Source organism: Delphinus delphis, chromosome 18, assembly GCF_949987515.2.
Source record: "Delphinus delphis chromosome 18, mDelDel1.2, whole genome shotgun sequence".
Taxonomy (NCBI): domain Eukaryota; kingdom Metazoa; phylum Chordata; class Mammalia; order Artiodactyla; family Delphinidae; genus Delphinus; species Delphinus delphis.
In genome coordinates this window covers 47,156,956-47,175,649 of record NC_082700.1, presented here as the reverse complement: position 1 = coordinate 47,175,649, position 18,694 = coordinate 47,156,956, and the positions used below count along the sequence as shown (strand labels likewise).

Genomic DNA, 18,694 nt, shown 5'->3' with positions numbered 1-18,694 from the left:
TTAATTCATTATATATGCCTTTTTTTCCCAGCACAAATGGACCCCCGAGGCCTATCTCCCAGACAAAGTAAAAGTGACAGTGATGATGATGACCTGCCAAATGTGACCTTAGATAGCGTTAATGAAACTGGATCTACGGCCCTTTCCATAGCCAGAGCAGTACAAGAGTAAGTATCACATTCTCAGGATGAAATAAGAATTGCCAAGGTGTTCAATGGATAATGGAAACAGCAGCATCTCCTGTTCCCCAGACCTGTCATTCTAGCTCTGAACGGGCACATGTGTCAGCATCTTTCCATTCAGCCTTGTGTTCTCTGGGAGGAGATTAGGGGAAACATGGAGTGTTTTGCGTAGTTGAAAATTTGTATTTTGAATAGAAATGAGACTTCTTTTTTAATACTTCCCGCCCCTTCTCCTTAACTCTGAAAAAAAAAATTGTTCTTTTCGAGTGTCACTATCTAATTATCATCATTGTTTTCATTATTCATATAGAACAGTCAAGAGAGGTACAATATGACAGGCAGTATTATCTTGTGTTGATAGGAAAGTACAGAACAGCTTTTTTGAAATTTAAAATTTGGAAGATACTATGTTACCCCTTTGAAACATTCAAATCATATGTAATTTTTAAAGGGATCGTTTCTCACTCCTTTAACTGTAACACAGAGTTAGAGTTTAGCCCTTTTTCGTTGAAAATAGCTGCTTTTTCATCATTGTCAATTCTGTGTCTAGAATTTCACCTATGACTAGTCCATGTGTATTTTTTCTCTAGCATAATTTTTAATAACGTAATTTTAAAGAAGAGGAAGATTTAAATTAAGCCACTGTTACTGCCAATACAAAAGTTAATTAACACTTTACTTAAAATGATCTTAGTTACCTCCCATATATTAATTCTTTTTTCCCAGGTATTGACTAAATATCTACTCTGTTTCATGAATTAGGCCTTGAAATTAAAAAAAAAAAATTAGTAGGGCATTTTAGAATTTAAAGCCTATGTGTGTGTATATGTGAGGGTGTATAAAATGAATCTCTATGATAAATAGGTACTAGGTATATTATATATTAGAGGAAACAGGATATGGAAAATCTAATGAAATTGCAGTCAGAAAGATTTGGATTCAAGTTCACATTCAGTCACTTAATAGCCATGTGACATCTGGCAAGTTAACTAACCACTCTGAGATATTTCTTCATCTGTAATAAGAAAGAATACGTACTTTATAGGACCATTGTGAGAGTGTGGTATAGTTACAAGGCATGAAAATTGAATTGCAAAGTTTTGACAGATGAGAGCCTCAAGGGTGAAATTAATATTATTATTAGTGGTAGTAGTAACAATAATGGTAATAGTGTGTAGTATAAGTACATGACAACTAGTAAATATAAATATTGCAAGTGTCATGCTGATTTTACAAATGAAGATACTGAGGATGAGAGAGGTTCAGTGTCTTCTCCAGAGTCATATAATAAGTGGTGACGAGACAAAGTTTAGGACTTCTAACTCCCCAAACATATCTTTTTCTCAGGAGTGCCTGTAATGTCTCTTACCAGTCATGTTCTTCCACTTGAACATGTATAAAAACACTTTTTTCTCTCATTTGTTCCAGTAACTGGTTGTAGTAACTTAGTTTCTCCAAAGCGTTGGATCAGAAGGATGGCTGAAATCATATTTAAGTGCTAGCATGCCCGGTCACTTCATCACCAGTTCAGTGATCAGCACAGTGATTGTGGTTTTGTGGGAGCTAAATCTTAAGATCAAGGATTCCATGTTCTCACCTGCAAAATTAGACTAAATGATGACAAAGTTCAATTCTGAGATGAATCATAAGTTTCATAGACATTTTAATCACAGTTTTCCTGCACCATATAATATATACATAATTTGTGTGTGTGTGTTATAGATATGTGTGTTTCTGTAAGTTTGGCACTGTGATTACTAAAATCTAAGTTATGCTTACTCCATTTCGGGCTTATCGAGCAAATCATGGTATTAACATCTTAAACATAACCATTTGTTGTGCTTTTAATATTATGTGCTGAGAATATAATAGTATATTTTAATATGAAACTTTTAATAGCAGCCTTTAGGAACTGGAGCTTCATTTTCAACATAACCTCTCCGATTTGCTTTGTGAAAACATTTGTAAGCCCCACAATATTTTGTTCTGACGGTGCATACGCCTGCCTTTATTACTATTGCAAAAGTTGCATTTGTATCTAGGCAAGTGCCAGATTCATTATTCATGTAAGTGTTTTCATTAAACGATTAGTAAAGAATACTGAGCTGTCACTTGGGAAGCCCTAGAATGCCAGGACCCATCAATAGTTAATTAACCATCACTCAAGAAGGAGTATGTGTGTGTAAACACTGAGAAGTGCTAAGATACTGTTAGATGAAGCGAAAAGAATGTTCTGCAGAGACGTCTTAAATATAGGTGTATTTCAAAACTTAAAACAATATGTTGAGGAAAATTTTATTCTGGGACAAATAAGTATACAATCCTTGTTAGAGAATTTTTTTAAAAAATCTGTACTTAGGTTTACCCAAAGTTAACTCTCGGTGGATATGTCTTCCTGCTCTTAATTTCTCTGATTTTTAATGCATGTCTCTGTTTCACTATTAATTTCCCTTTCCTCTTTTTTCTGTTTGCCTTTGGATCTTGATGGCTTCTATTAACTCAAAAGCTGTCCAACAAACAAAAAAATTCCAGTATACTATGATCAATAAAATAATGCTTCAAATCGTAAGAGGATTGAACACCATCTTGGCATGTCCGAGATGAGAGGATTTCAAGAGACATCCATGCATCTGTTTCTGGCACTTGCAGAACTTTGAGTTAGGTGAGAAGGATGCCTGCAGGTAGAGAGGTGATAAAATCAAGGGTTTATGTGCAATAGAGGAAGCACATTTTAGAAGCCCTGGGCAACCAAAACACGTCTCTCCAATTAAAGCCATGGTTTAGGAGGGGTTGGAAGGCATGCCTCTTATCTCATTGGCCACCAGTGCAGTGTCAAGGAAGAAGCGGGAAAATGAGAAAGGAAGCTATTAGGAAAGACTGACACTAGAGAGGGGCGAAACTGCCTTGTCCTAGGCCAGCCCTTCAGGCAAGATCTGAACCCACAAGGTGACTCTCTCCAACTGAATCTCTTCTTTGTCTCCTTTCACATTCGGGTTCATAGCCTTGCCTCATGCAGTCATCACCATAGTTTGAATTTTTAATTTGGTGGCTTACTTTGCTGACATTATTATATTTACATAGCATAAACCTTAATATGCTAATAAATGCTCTTTTTAAATATTTGGTATTATGCATTTTACTGGTTTTTAAAATGAACGTTTATTAAATCTTCAGTTCAAGAAATTTTCCTTTGATTTGAAATGCAGAAGTTGTTAGCCATTGCACCTCTCCCCACCCCAATATATAATATTCAGATACTCTTGTCTTTGAATAAAAAGGAACAATGCTTGGTGGCTAGAGCTGCAACCTAAGTTCACTTCCATTTAAATAGATTTTTATAGCAAGGCTCCTGAACTGTGCTTGAACCAATCATTGCAACTATTTTCATTGATTCACTTGCTTCTCGTTTATCAGCTCAGCCTCAGTGAATTCAGATAAATGGGAAGAACCGACCATAGCGAGGCCTACAGACAGGCTCTACCCTTCTTGTATTTCAACTGTAGAGATACTGTCCGAGCCAGAGACAGTGTATTCAAGTAATTCTGACAAAGCCAACTTCCAGCAATTCATAGAACATCTGTTTTGCTTAGGTCTGGTTTGTTTGTTTTTTTCCCCCTCTGATGCTATAATAGGATCATTACTCTTAACTACTTGACTAACATAATTATGAAATAAGTGTTTGGAAAAAGAGGGGTACAGGCACATGATTAGAGCAGATTATTATAATTAACTCTAACCCTAGGCAAAACAATGATATTTTTTAAATAGGTAAAATTTGGCTCTCTTACTCAGAGCCTCTAATCTCTGTACCCCTTTTTCTTCTTTTTTCTCTAACTCCAAACCTTCCTACTCCTCATTTGTTGATGCTGGTAGAATAATCAACTTCCTTCAAAGTAAAGTGTAAATGAATAAGAATATCTGAAAGCGGGCCCTCCTCAGAGGAATTAGTGTTCAACCAGGCGCAAGCCTTAAACTGAAAGAATAAAGGTCTAGATATGATACTTTCAGTAAGAGTGAAGTGGGAAAGGGTGGAGTAGAGGGTGGGAGAAGGCGATGAAGATTTTAAGGAGATGGACCAGCTTTCCTCAGTGTCAGTTTTCACAGAATTGGTAAATGCATGTGATTGTTTAACTCACACCATATCTGAGTTCTCTGCCCTCTCTGATCTTGACTGTAACTGTCAGAGTGGAAAAGAAGCAACATGCATTAGTAGCTTTTTGCTTTGGTTAGCATCCCTAAAATTGGAACCTGTTAAAAGGATATTCTTTTTAAATAGTTCCTTGTTAATTACATTTAAGCTAATTAAAACACTGGCTTCCTCCCCCTGTTTTTATTATATTGCCTGTGTCAAGTGCCCTTCTTCTTAAAGGAAAACAATCTGTGAATTCTGGAAATGAAGAGTCCCATCTTTATTTGCACTTAGATGCTCTTTGAAAGAACAGATATGGTAGCAAGTTGGATATCCTATTCCTTCAGAGTCTGCTGCTGGCTCAAACATCATGGTTTTTAATTTAGAAGGTTGCATCTGATGATCAGAGAAGGGTCAGAAATCTTGGAGGTTTTCTGTGTGTGTTTTTCATTTTCCTTATTTTAAAATTCTTGATCCTTATTTCTGAATCTCCTCATGTATAACTTTGTTAATGTCTTTTAAATTACAGTAGAGAACAGTCCTAGAGATAAGGAAGAAAGAGAAAACAAAACTGTTCCTGACTGACTTCTTTCAGGCAGATTCTGTGAGGACTTACATAGTTTTCGTCTAATTTGCCCTATGCTCCTGTTTTTATGCACAAATAAATGGAAGCCCAGAGAGGTTTACTCTATCCCCAGAGGTCCTATAGCTGATAATTTGCAGAGCTCATATTGAAATCAGAGTTTGTCTGACTATAAACCTGTATTCCTTTATGAAGGCAGCTCTTGTTTTTATGTTGTGGCTTTAATATCTCTAAACCGTAACTTTCTAAAATTAGCAAAGTTTTTTGACACCTGAATCCCAATAAGAATATAACTTTTATGAAATAATTTCAGATTTTTTCATCTTTAAACTCGCTGTCACTTTAAATATAATCTGACTTAGGGAGAGATAATTCTATCAGATGCCTTCTCAGAAATAGTTCTTAAAAAGGTGCTCCACTTCTGTAAATCGCACACAGCATTATATTGATATGTGAAGAAATAAAGTACAAATACATTAGAGCATTCTTTCTATAAACTTCACTGTTGCTATTATTTTAAGAAATTATTGTTTCAGTATATACATATGTGCTGACATTCCCAAAATGAGCATCCTTTTTAGAATTGCTTTCTGTCAATCTATAAAAGGAAATGTTTGTCCAAGGGTTGAAATGGTACTGTGTCATCTAATTTTGCAGCCCTTGACTGAAAGATTTGAGGGTATTTGGATCATGCCTCTTCCCTTGTCTGCTGATTAGAACGAACCCAGCTGAGCTGATTGTGCCCAGAGAAGAAGCCAGAGAGCTCAGTATGTCAGACAATTTCAGGGTTTTTTTTTCTTTTAAATCTTTCCCAGATTCTTGTCTCATTAAAAGAAGCTATACTTTTATTTAATAAGCCTAATGTGTTTGGGACGCCTTCAAATCCCCACTTCATGCCTTAGCAAAGAAATAGCTTTGATTCAGTTCTGTAGGTGGAAGTCTAGCTCTCTAATAGACTAATAATAGACATCATGGCTGATGGGTAAATCTGAGAGGCGTTCGCTGTCTTGCCAAGGAGATAAACACTTTTACGTTGCTCTTCTTCTAAAGGAGGTCAGAAAAAGCTCCTGATTTGATGTGAATGAACATAGGTAGAGTCTAAAGTGTATACTTAGCCTGCATCAACCCAACATTCTAGCAATATTAAAAATATATATATAATGATCACTGAGTAACTCAGTCCCTGGGTATTTAATAGCAAGATGAAGACTGTACACCCATACAGTCATTTCTATCGCTTTGATGGGACCGTGTTGGTCCCACTTTCGTTTAAAGTCTGATCAGTCTTTGATAATAATTTGATATTTGAGCTGTTTTGTGAATTAGCAAATTAAGTCATGTCCGTATTTGGTGAATAATTCATTCATTTATTTAGCCCTGTGTTACATGCTGGGGATACAGGATGAATGATTCATAGAACCTTACCACAGGGAGCTCAGAATCAACATATATGAGGCAAATCAAAGCCCAATGGGATAAAAGCATGAAGGGCTGCAGTGAGGAAAGGGGGGAAGGTCACGTAGCTCAGTCTGGAGTAGAGGAAAGCATTGACATGCGGTAGGAATGTGTGAGTTCATAGTAACTGGCGCGGAAGTGAGTGTGGCGGAGAGCTGGGAGATGCAGCTGCTTGGGGAGGTGGGTAGGGACCTGATCAGGAAGGGTGAATTTATTCTGTAGACGATGGGGAGACATCAATAGGTTTTAAATGGCAATGGCGTCATCAGCTTTGTGTTTTACAGATTTCAGTCTCAAGGAAGCTGGGTATGGTGGTGCGGGTTGAGCACTGTACATCCCAAAGGGTGCCATTCATATGACTAGCGCTGCCTAGCTGTCCACAGCTAGACACAGGAGCTTGTGGTATATATATATATATATGTATATGTATAGACACCCCTGTGTCCATACATGTCAGACTCTCCAATATAGTGAGCTGTTCAGAGGGTAGATAACATGTTCTAGTCTTCCATGTATCTCCAGGGCTGCTAGCGCAGTGCCTGGCCAGGTACTTTTTTAAACACTAGAACAGCATTGAATAAAATAGACAAAATCACTGACTTCATGGTGCTTATATTCCAGTGGAGGAGGTGGGAGGGAAACAGACAGTAAGCATACGGTACCTCTGAAGAAGGCAAGTGCTCTGGAGGTGAGGGAGACAGAGTGTGGGTGCTGAGTGAGCTGCGAGGGTAGACAGCATTTACTCTTTCACGTAAGGCATTTAAAGAACTCTGATAAGATTGTATGTTAGGAGAGACCTAAAGAGGCATGAGGTCAGGTCCCCAGGATATCTAAAGGAACTGCGCTCCAGGCAGAGGGGATAACAAGTGCAGAGACCTTAAGGCAGGAATATTCTGGAATGAATAAACAAACTCACTGACCAATAGAGAACATTAATTGTACAGAAGAAACTGAGCTCTGTTGATGCCAAGTAATGATTCTCCCATTACATCCCTAGGGAGAGGGATTCAGGACTGAATCTCTTTATCCACTTATACTTTTCCCTCTATGCTGTGATACAAGTTCTTTTCTTTTTTCTAAGGGAATCTGCAGTTTTTTAACCCACACAAGAATCAATAAACAAAAACAAAAAATAAATGCAAAACAAAATCTTTCTTTCAAAATTTCTTTCAAAGAAGTACTTACTTCTTTTGGGCCTGGGTTCTTGAAATCTAATTTTGTATCCCCTGATAAGTCAAAAGTATTTATTATCCTAGAAAGTTTTTTTTTTTTTCATATATTGTTACTGTATCTTCTAGGATACAAAAACATTCGTACTTTTTCCCTAAAAATGATGCAACTGTTGTTCCAAGTGAGAGCTTACCCTCAGAATTTTTTATGCCTGAATCTTTTTGATCATTAAAAAGTAAAATAAAATAAAAGGCACCAGAATTCCCTGGCGGTCCAGTGGTTAGGACTCCGCGCGTTCACTGTTGAGAGCCTGGGTTCAATCCCTGATCAGGGAACTAAGATCCCACAAGCCATGTGGCACGGCCAAAGAGAGAGAGAGAAAAAAAAAAAGAATACAAGTAATACAATTTGTTCTAGAAATGCCAGAAAATACGAAAACCAACAAACAAAAAAAAAAGAGCAAAGAAAATAAAAGGCACTATGTATGAAAGCTACTACACAGGTGTTGCTGGTGGGTTTTTTTTGTTTTTTTGTTTTTGTTTTTTTTGCCGTACGCGGGCCTCTCACTGCTCTGGCCTCTCGCATTGCGGAGCACAGGCTCCGGACGCGCAGGCTCCGGACGCGCAGGCTCAGCGGCCATGGCTCACGGGCCCAGCCCCTCCACGGCCTGTGGGATCTTCCCGGACCGGGGCATGAACCCGCGCCCCCTGCATCGGTAGGCGGACTCTCAAGCACTGCGCCACCAGGGAAGCCCAATTGTTGCTGTTTTGAGAGTGATTTATACCTTGTCTCTTTGGTAGGCATTTGATACTCCATACATAATGCTAAACAGTGAGTTTGACCTTCTCCCTCCCCAACTGAATTGAACATCATCTTTCTGTATACTACAGATATAAACAGATTATTTATTTAGCCTTCCTAACCACTTGGAAATTATCGTTAACTGAGTGTTGATTTGTTTTCAAACTGCCGTGCCTCATTCTAATGTGAATTAATTACTTCTAGGTGATCAATTTAAAAATAGATAGAAATCAAACTTTTTAAAGCCAAACTTTTGTTTTTATATTTATTTTTAAACAAGGGTATTCCAAAGCTACATCATAGACAGAGTGAAGAGCCGCTTTTGTTTGAGAGTGGCTACTTATTTTTGCTACTTCTATATTTAAAAAAATTTTAGTGCCAGTAATTACTGAGGTGACTCATAATTTGAAATAAAGTGGTATTTCATGTGGTCATACAGTATACTCCAAACTGATTGCCAGTATTAACTTGCTGCCAATTGCTTGACATACTTCTCTGTGTGAGATCTTTGTGTAGCTTTTTTCTTTCTATATGTTCTACCTGTAATTGCATTGTAAATTTATGTATACCATTTATATTTCTCATCCATATATTCTTAATGAGTGTAACTAGTGAGTACAGGTAGTCATTTCTCATGCATTTTTGATGTGTGTTGACACAGATACTCAACGATGATGTTGAAATATTAATGTTTTGCTACAAGTTCCCGGAACTATTCATCACTCTTTCATTTATTAATATAGTCAGAGAGAGTACGTATGACAGAAAACCATTCTGTAATATATTTGAAATTAACTCAATTCACCAGGATATAATCTCTTCCATTTGCAGTCAAATGCTCTAGGCACTCTCTTCTTATTACTCTTCATGAGTTATTGCCATTGTACCATAATTTTCCTTCACTTTATAGCACTCTCCCACACTTGAATCTCATTGAATATGTTTACTTACATGTGTCAAATGAAAGTAGAAAATTGAAGGATACGTTTTCATGGAGAACCTGCTGCTATAAAGAAAAATCTGACATAGATAGAAAAAGATAGCTTGGATCAGAATGAATCTTACCAGGTTGACATTTTACCATGATTTTGTGCCATCTACTTTCACAGTCACAAAGTTGAGGGTTGCCCTCAGTTGAAATCTAGTACATCACACATTATGGCTTATCCTAAAAGTTAAATCCCAAACCATGTGCAGTTAGTATAGTAAAAATGCCAGCAAATTTCTGGGTACAATTTTGGATCTTTTTTGTTAATTTGAATAAAGTTCTATCTATTTACCTACCTATCTGCATATCCTTTCAAATATCGATTAATGTTTCCTTTGGTGTCAAATAACAATAAATGTTACAAGAGAACTTAAACATGGAATTATTTTTCTGGGATAACAAGAAGTCTGGAGTAAGCAGGACAGGCTGATGGAGTGTCCTAAGGTTCGTCCTAGGGTTTCTTCTCTCTTCCTGTTTTGTTGTCCTTCAGTTGTGGCTTTCCAATGGTTATATGACGTCAACTGCATCTCCAGGTATCCCGCCCTTATAATAGTCAGAAGAGAAGGAGTAAAAGCAAAACAAACTAACCAGAAGAACATAGCAACCAACTGTGTCACTTTTAAAAAGCTTTCCCAGGACACCCACCATGTGATTTCTGCTGATATCTCATTGGCCAAAACTAATTTACATGTTCCCAATTATTGGATTATGGCTAAGGAAAAGAAAAACATGGACAGGACTGATTCAATTAATCAGTAATGTCTGCCACCAAATATTAATTTAATACCTAAGAAAAATAAGGCACCACCCCAAATTCAATATCAAGGTTTTTTTTTTTTCTTCCTAATCATATATTGCCGCTATAATGCTGTGTAGCCAGTCATTCTGGAACTCAGTGGAATACCGTCATAAAACATTTACTTCTCTTCCATGTATCAGCTGGTCATTTGGAGCAGGTCTGCAGGTTCTTGGAGCAGTACTGTTCACTCATTTTTCTTAACCCAAAGGGCAGCCCAGGGCATGTATATCTCACAGCAGTGGCTAGAACACAAGAGGACAAGCCCTATAGTACAAACAGATTTTAAGCCTTTGCTCACATCATTCATCTACTAGCATCCCATTGGCCAAAGCAAGGCACATGACCAAGCCCAGCATCAATGGGGTGGGGAAATATATTCCTCCCATGGAGATGCAAAGCTTTAGGAGAGTGATGACTAGTGTACTAATATTTCGGGAAAAAATGGCTGTTGCTTCTAGAAGCAATTGAAATTAATTTACCTATTTTTGAAATCTTATTTTCTAAGTTTTAGCAAAGTTTAGTCATGTTCTCATGAAATTTCTAGATGGCCCTGGTGGATCTCATAAATTCCTCTTTCTATATCTACTTAATGATGTATGTTTTACAATTAATAACAAGTACATTTATTGAGTCTTGATATCTGGATTTCATCGTGTAAACTCTTATCTCCAGGGCTTACACTCTCAGAAGTGTTTGATTTTGCCAAGTGTAATGGAGTGGTGTTACAAAAGATGTAGCACGTAGCAAGAGGCTGATTCTAGCTGAATAAGCAAAATCTGTGAAATGTAGTTATGTTCAGTCTCTAAACTCAAATTAACATTGATTAACCTCTTATGGTGCACAAAGTGACAAAAAAATTAACATTAGCTAATGTGCCTGTTCCCCTGATTTCTGGAAGTAGATAGCTCTGGACTGTGAGAGTGACAAAATACAAAACATCAAATTGAAACCATTACACAGGTAAGAGAAGATAAAATCTTTGAGCTAAAATTTCGTGACCTTTCAGCAAAAAGTGTTTGGGTCTTCATTTCTACATCCCTTCTCCATTTTGTTCTGTATATGTAATCACTGTTACAAGTGATAGAAAACATGGAATTGATTCTTGTAGTTTTGATTTTCTAATGCAAATATAAAACTCATTTATTTATTATTATTATTTTCTTTTTGCGGTATGTGGGCCTCTCACTGCTGCAGCCTCTCCCGTTGCGGAGCACAGGCTCCGGACACGCAGGCTCAGCGGCCATGGCTCACGGGCCCAGCCACTCTGCGGCATGTGGGATCTTCCCGGACCGGGGCACGAACCCATGTCCCCTGCACTGGCAGGCGGACTCGCAACCACCGCGCCACCAGGGAAGCCCTAAAACTCATTTTAAATTGTACATTTAGAGAAACTTTTCCTAGTATATAATAGTAAAGTGCAAACGAGGAAATTGATTAGAAAAAATAAATGTCTTTCTTAAAATCAAGAAATTAGAATATCTTCTTCTCTACTTGGGTGGATTACATTGTTGGGGTTAAGATATTAATTTTTCACTGTAGCTTTTTATGAGGCTTATTATTCAAGTAAAGTCAGTAGACCAGTAAAGGTTTTACAATATGAGAATATCCAGCAAAAGTATTGTCAAGAAAACAAACAAAGTAATTGTTGAATTAAAAGCATGTAATCGCTTCATAGACTAAAATCAACCTGGTTTTTTAAAAATAGATTTATAGCCTTGGCTTTTTACTCCTGCATTTTTACCAAAGCTTCCAGATTGACAGCTACTTTGAAAACAAATCAGGAGTTTCATAAATCTTGCCATATGTAACTTTAAAAGATCAAGATTATCCTAGTGTTGTAAAAGGGATTGCACGATAAATTATTAGTCATGAAAATGAGTAACAAGTTGGTCACATGCCCAAAAAACTCAGGAAGACAATATCGGAAGTTATTGAAGTAGTTCAGACACGAGCACCTCTGGGCCTGGGCCAGGGCTCCAGTGGTGGCTTTTGAACCAGTAACAATAACCCTAAGTGTTGTATTAAAAATATAGTGCTTTATAAGTCTCCGTTTATTTTTATTATGTATCTCACCATGTTCCTAACGTAGCAGTGAATGAATTATCTCATTTTACAGATGAGGACAGTATAACTCAGGAAAGTTAAGTACTTAGTAGGCATCATAAAACTAATAAGTAGTGATGCTAACGGTGCCCGATCAGATATATTTTACAGTACATGTTAAAAGTGCTCCTTCCTGCATTCTGTCTTGAAGGGAAAGGATTTATGATTTATGGTTTAAAGGAATAATTGACAGTTTTAGTGATAACTAGACTCTAAAGGATAAGATAAAGGCAGAAGGAATGGCCATGCCTTTGCACTGAATAATGTAATTGAGTAGAGTGGGTGGAGTTTGATAAAATGGTGAAACATACAAACAGAACCATCCTGTTGGAATTTTGAGATCTGGAACTGGAACCGATTAGAGAAGGCTGGAAATACAGAAAGGCAGTCATTGGCATAAGAATGATTATTGAGGTTAATTTTTTTTTTGAGGTATTATTGACATACAATAAAACACACATATTTAAAAATACAGTTCAACAAATATCATATATTAACGCATATATGTGGAACCTAGAAAAATGGTACAGATGAACTGGTTTGCAGGGCAGAAATAGAGACACAGATGTAGAGAACAAACGTATGGACACCAAGGGGGGAAAGTGGTGGAGGGGGTGTGTGGTGGGATTAATTGGGAGACTGGGATTGACATATATACGCTAATATGTATAAAATGGATAACTAATAAGAACCTGCTGTATAAAAAAATAAATAAAATAAAATTCAAAAAAAAAATACAGTTCAAAGGGTTTAACAATTGTATATACAGTTGCCTCTTGGTATCCATGGGGATTGTGTTCCAGGACCCACGCGGATACAAAAATCCGAGGATGCTAAAGTCCCTTATGAAAATGGCTTAGTATTTGCATATAACCTACACAACATCCTCCCTTATACTTACTTTAAATCATCTCTAGACTGCTTATAATACTAACACAATGTAAATGTTATGTAAATAATTGTAAATACAATGTAAATGTTATGTAAATAGTTACCAGCTCCTGGCACATTCAAGTTTTGCTTTTTGGAACTTTATGGAAAAAAAAATTTTTTTTTTTTTCTTCAATCCACGATTGGTTGAATCCACAAATGCAGAACCCTTGGATGGGGTGGGCATGGAGCCGGGGTTGGGTCTGGGGGGGAGGGAGGCGACTGTACTCATACACCTGCAACTTTTTTTTTTTTAAATTAATGTTAGAGTAGAAGTATGTGTGTGAGATGGGTAGAGAGAAATGGTGGGGGGGGGGGTTGTTGAAGATGCCCTGCTTAACTAGCTTTATTTTATTTTATTTTTTTAATTTATTTATTTTTGGCTGCATCGGGTCTTTGTTGCTGTGTGCAGGCTTTCTCTAGTTGCGGCGAGCTGGGGTTACTCTTCATTGCAGTGCGCGGGCTTCTCATTGTGGTGGCTTCTCTTGTGGAGCACGGGCTCTAGGCGCGCGGGCTTCAGTGGTTGTGCTGAATCAAGATACAGAACGTTTCCATCGCCTAAAAAGTTACCTTCGTCCCTGCACCCACCAGTAAATTCAGTACCTCCCCCTAACCCCCAGCCAATCACTTTCTGATGTCTGTCTATGGAGTAGTTCTAGACCTTCCTTTATGGAATCGTATACTGTGTATTCTTTGATTTCAGTCTTTCACTCAGCATGACATGTTTGAGATTCTTGCATGTTGTTACATTGCTAAGTAGTACTCCATTACTTGGATGTAATATAATTTGTTTATTCTTTCACTCACTGATGAACATTTGGGTTGTGTCCAGTTTGGGTTTATTATATTAGGGCTGTATGAACATTCTGTGCAACTCTTCCGTGGACATGTTTTCATTTCTCTTAGGTAGCTACCTAGAAGAGGAATTGCTGGGTCAAGGGAACATGTATGTTTATCTTTGTAAGAAACTACACAACCGTTTTCCAAAGTAGCTGTATCCTTTTACATTCCCGCCAGCAGTGTGCAAGAGTTCCAGTCAGTCCACATCTCTAGCTACCTTTGGTATTCATAGTCTTTTTTTAAGGCATTCTCTTGGTTACTTAATCTTTCAAAGAAGATCTATTCAGTCCTTCTCAGTGAAGAACAAGATGCCAAGGACAAGTTTGGGAGGAAGACCCGTGGTGAGGAGACAGATAAAGTTACATGGACAGAAGTGCTAAGAGAAGCATCAGGAAAATAGGGAGGAGTGATTTTCAGCCAGATCCTGTCCCTTTGAGGTTTCAGGAGAGTGAAAAATGAGAACTCTAACCAATTTAGCAAAAAATGAACTAGAGACAGTACAGATCTCATCGAGTTGTGGAAAGGACTTATAAGCCTGGATGCAGCAAGTTAATAGGAAGGAATCATGAGTGCTGAAGGGGTAGGAGCCTAAGATTCGAGGAAGCAAACGTATACACATAACTGTGAGGGAGATGAGAAAAATAGGATGACAGCCAGAGGAGTGATGTTCATTTCTGTATACTAGAGATCAACGCAGAGTGAAAAGAAAGCTTGAGACACTTATTCAAATAACTGTGTTTGGGAAAAAAAAAACAAACTTAATTACAACATGTTTTTGTCTGAATATATAAATTTGATTATCTGATAACTATCGGAGAAATCAATGCAGGTAGCAATTATGAATTTTTATCCATTCAGAATATACTGATTAAAGGCCCAGTAAATGCCATCGTCATTGGTATCTCCCCCTCTCTGTTTTCATTCTGGGTACCTCTTTGTCTTCTTATCCACATGAACTTTGAAATTCTTCCTCTGATCTCTTAACTTAAAACGTGAATAAGTATTTGTAAGCTTTAAACCCCAAATGAGGTTGGGTCTTGGTTTATTTCAATGAGAAAATAAGGAGCTTTTCTTTTAGTAATAGCTCTTCCATTTGCTAACTCCATAATACTTTATAACTCTCCAACCTTCCCATTTCTTATCCATTAAAGATAGGGAGAGTCTCAAGCATTTTCCAGATTTCTGTGCTTGTAGAGTGCCCAGGAACTATAGTTACCTCTTTATATTACATAACTAAAATTATAAAGTCAAAATTGCAGATAAATATTACTGATTCATCCAGATACTCCTACCACGTCATTTGAATGACTGTTTATTGTTGTTTATTGTTCTGCTTAATGACATGACAGACATCAGGAGGGGATTATTTCCTTCTTACACTTCATTCATTCAGTGCTTATTGAATGCTTGCCATGTGTAAAGACCTCACCCTCAGCTTCGTGAAGGAGACAAGTAGAGAATGTCATCTCTAACACGCCAAGAGTGGTTTCGTTTTCTGTCCACCACAGTATCTAGGATATTTGTAGTCAAAGAAAATTTCCAGTGAACTTAAGTTCTTCCACGCATTGCAATAATTTCTGTTATCTTTCATGGAAGCTCACATTACTTGAGCATCGAATATATGCCAGAAATCACCAGTCATTGGGGAAGGTCTGCGTGGGTCAGGCAAACCCATCTTTATCACAGGGGAAAAAAAAGATTCAAGATTGTTTCACATGTCTTCCCAATTTAAGGGGGGAAAAAAGTGTCAATACTTCCTTTTTAGCAAATCCGATGCTTGTAAAACCCAGTCGTTATTGATTTTAAAACCAGTTTAAGAGGGAGGAGATAATGGGGATATATGTATACGTATAGCTGATTCACTTTATTATAAAGCAGGAACTAACACACTATTGTAAAGCAATTACACTCCAATAAAGATGTTAAAAAAATTACTTGAATTTAAGTAATCAAGTAAGAGTTTGGAATTTAGAGTTTTAGAATTGAAACTTCAATAAGATTTAATGTAATGATAATAGATGATTTATACGAGATCCAATAAAAAAAATCAAGAACCTGCTTTACATGTGAAAAATATTAATCACGAAGACAGTAGTTGTTTAGGAAAGGAGTCCTAAGCCAGGAAATTCATTCCCATCATGTCTCCAAGCTTATTCACTGCTCTGCGGGCTAAGGAAAGGAGTTTGTGAGCTATAAACTCTTCGAATGAGAAGATATGTTCTGGTGTCAGAAAAGTTCCTTTGATGATGCTTTTCAAGATGACACCTATAGAATGCTAGATTTTAAATGCTTAAGGTTCATTTTAATGAAATTCAGTAAATTTTAAAATTGCAGTTATAATACAATCATGTATAAGAGTTGCCAAACAACTTTTTTTTTTTTTACAAACTTGGAGCCTATACTTGCATTAATTTGTGCTGCCATATTATCTTATTTTAGGGGCAGATTGCAAAACAGATCTCCTGCTGTCTCTCTGTTCATATGTTTAAAAATCCTGTAAATGCAGTTCTTGAGGTGCTGAATGCAGGAACTCGGCACAGTGCTTGTAATGTAGTAAAACCTTAATAAATGTTAGTTGTTGCTGCTTCTCTTTATGACCCTTTTTATCATACATTGCTAGTTATAAAGGCTGTCACTTTGCACGAATTCTTTTCAAATTCATGTCTACAGATGTCCACTCACATAAAATTGCACAGCTGAGTACATTACTGAAGCACACATGTGCCAGGCTCAATTAAGTGTCAGGCAGAGTCAGGCATATGTGTTCAACATGTGACCTCACCATGGCTTAGCAGTCATTTGTATCAAGTGAATCTTTATAGCACGTGTGGCCAAGATAATATATTAGAAATCATTTTGGTTCTTATTTTCTAACTCTAATAATAATGATAATATACACTTTCATTAGACATTTTTCTTAACTAACTTAAAAACAAAAGTTTACTGTTTTTCAGGCTTCTGGGTCATTGTTTTATTATTAAGATGTGACATGTACATTGTTAAGTATACAGATCTTAAGTGTACAGCTCAGTGATGAACACACTCATGTGACCTTCGTATAGATCAAAATATAGAGTATTTCAAATACCTCAGAGGGTTCCTTTACATCCTTCCACTCAGTACAAATTTAAATTATTCAAGTACCTCTCCACCCAGTGAAAATCGACATTATTCTAATGGCAGAGGATTCGGAGATTGCAGAATGGCCTGTTAAACAGTCTGACCATTTTTAACTATGAATTTCAGTGGTTCCAGATTCTTTTAGACTCACTCACTGGAACGAAATGCAAGGTCATGTGGATGCTGCCATGATCTTAGAAAAACCCTCACATTTTAGTATTTATATTAAAACACATAATTGTTCTTTTCATATCCATTTTGTAATAATTAGTAAGAATTTCTATTCATAAAATAAGTTTATTATAGCTACATATTGCTTTTGTCTCTTTTACGCTTTGAGATTCTGTGTTCAATTTCATTGCAAAAAGGCTTCTTGTAGCAGTTTTCATCTAAGATGTGGATACAAATTGGTGGGTTAGGACTCACTGGTATATTGTAATCGGTTCAAAGAGTGGAGTTGCAGCCAACTGGAAATATCATTTAACCTGCTGTCTGTACCATAGCCATAATGAGCAACCTTCAAAATCTGGGTTTATTTGGGTCTATTTTCTGGTGTCTGTTTGACTCTGTATATAAACATGAGAATTACATGTCTATGAATATTGGGGGAAAAGCAGTTAAAAACAGCTGATTTAGGTCGTTGGCTTGCCATATTTAGTGCATTCTGCAGACCAGGATAGCACATTGTGGGGAATAATTTTTGAGACTACTCCAGCATGATGCCAGTGAACTGGATTCCTGTTTTGATGATTGTATTCTTTGGCCCACAGGGATCATAATCCCAGAACAGAAGCCATGACAACAAGGCCGAATACTATATTTCTTTACTTATTCCCTTTCCCATTTCAAAAGAAATTTTGCCATAATCTATGTAAATGTACCTAGTATAGTGTAATTGAAAAATTAACAACTGGACTAACAAATCAACATACAGGAAAAATAATGCAACAACTGTTAGATAAAGCTAGGGAACTGTTAATACCTAGATACGCAGAGCATGAGATTCTGCATGATAAATACAGGTAGGATGCTGGTGTCATCCATATATACTTAAAGGTCACTTCTATAATAAGGCTTTATTCTAGGAGAATAGCCACACAAGTATTGCTCTTAAAGAAGACAGTGATTTTTTTTGACCTGACAACTTATCTGGAATGACAGACAGGTAATGTGGCAGAAAAATAGTGGCAATTCAATGAGGAAGAATGACAAATTGCATTGAAATTCTGCTATAGTATTATTTATAGCAAAATACTTTCAACTGCATCATTAGATAATAGTGTAATAATGATTTTTAGCTTTTACTATGTCTAAGTAGTCACATGCATATATACTTTTACTACTAAATCTGGTAAACGTTTCTACTCTTGTATCTTTATAAAATGTATAGACTGCACATATCTGTTCACTCTGATTATCGTATTTTGAGTCCGTTTAACTTTCAGATAACTTTAAGAAAATAAAAGAAGTCCTAGGAAGCTTTTTTAGGGATCTTGAGGGGAATGCAAAAGAATTTTTTTTGTAATTTATTTCTGGTGAGTTTGAAATGCAGAACACGTTTTCCAAGGGTTAGTTCCCCCTATTATCAAAAATT

General features: G+C 36.9%; 1 protein-coding gene across 2 annotated transcripts in view; it reads left to right on the top strand.

Moving 5' to 3' along the window:
* Window positions 1–18,694, top strand: part of KLF12 (KLF transcription factor 12) — a 449,177-nt gene that overhangs the window by 327,498 nt on the left and 102,985 nt on the right. For both annotated transcript variants that reach the window (XM_059995628.1, XM_059995629.1), the window contains exon 5: window positions 32–167. In XM_059995628.1, the coding sequence (XP_059851611.1) occupies window positions 32–167 (136 nt within the window). The remainder of the gene's footprint in view (window positions 1–31; window positions 168–18,694) is intronic.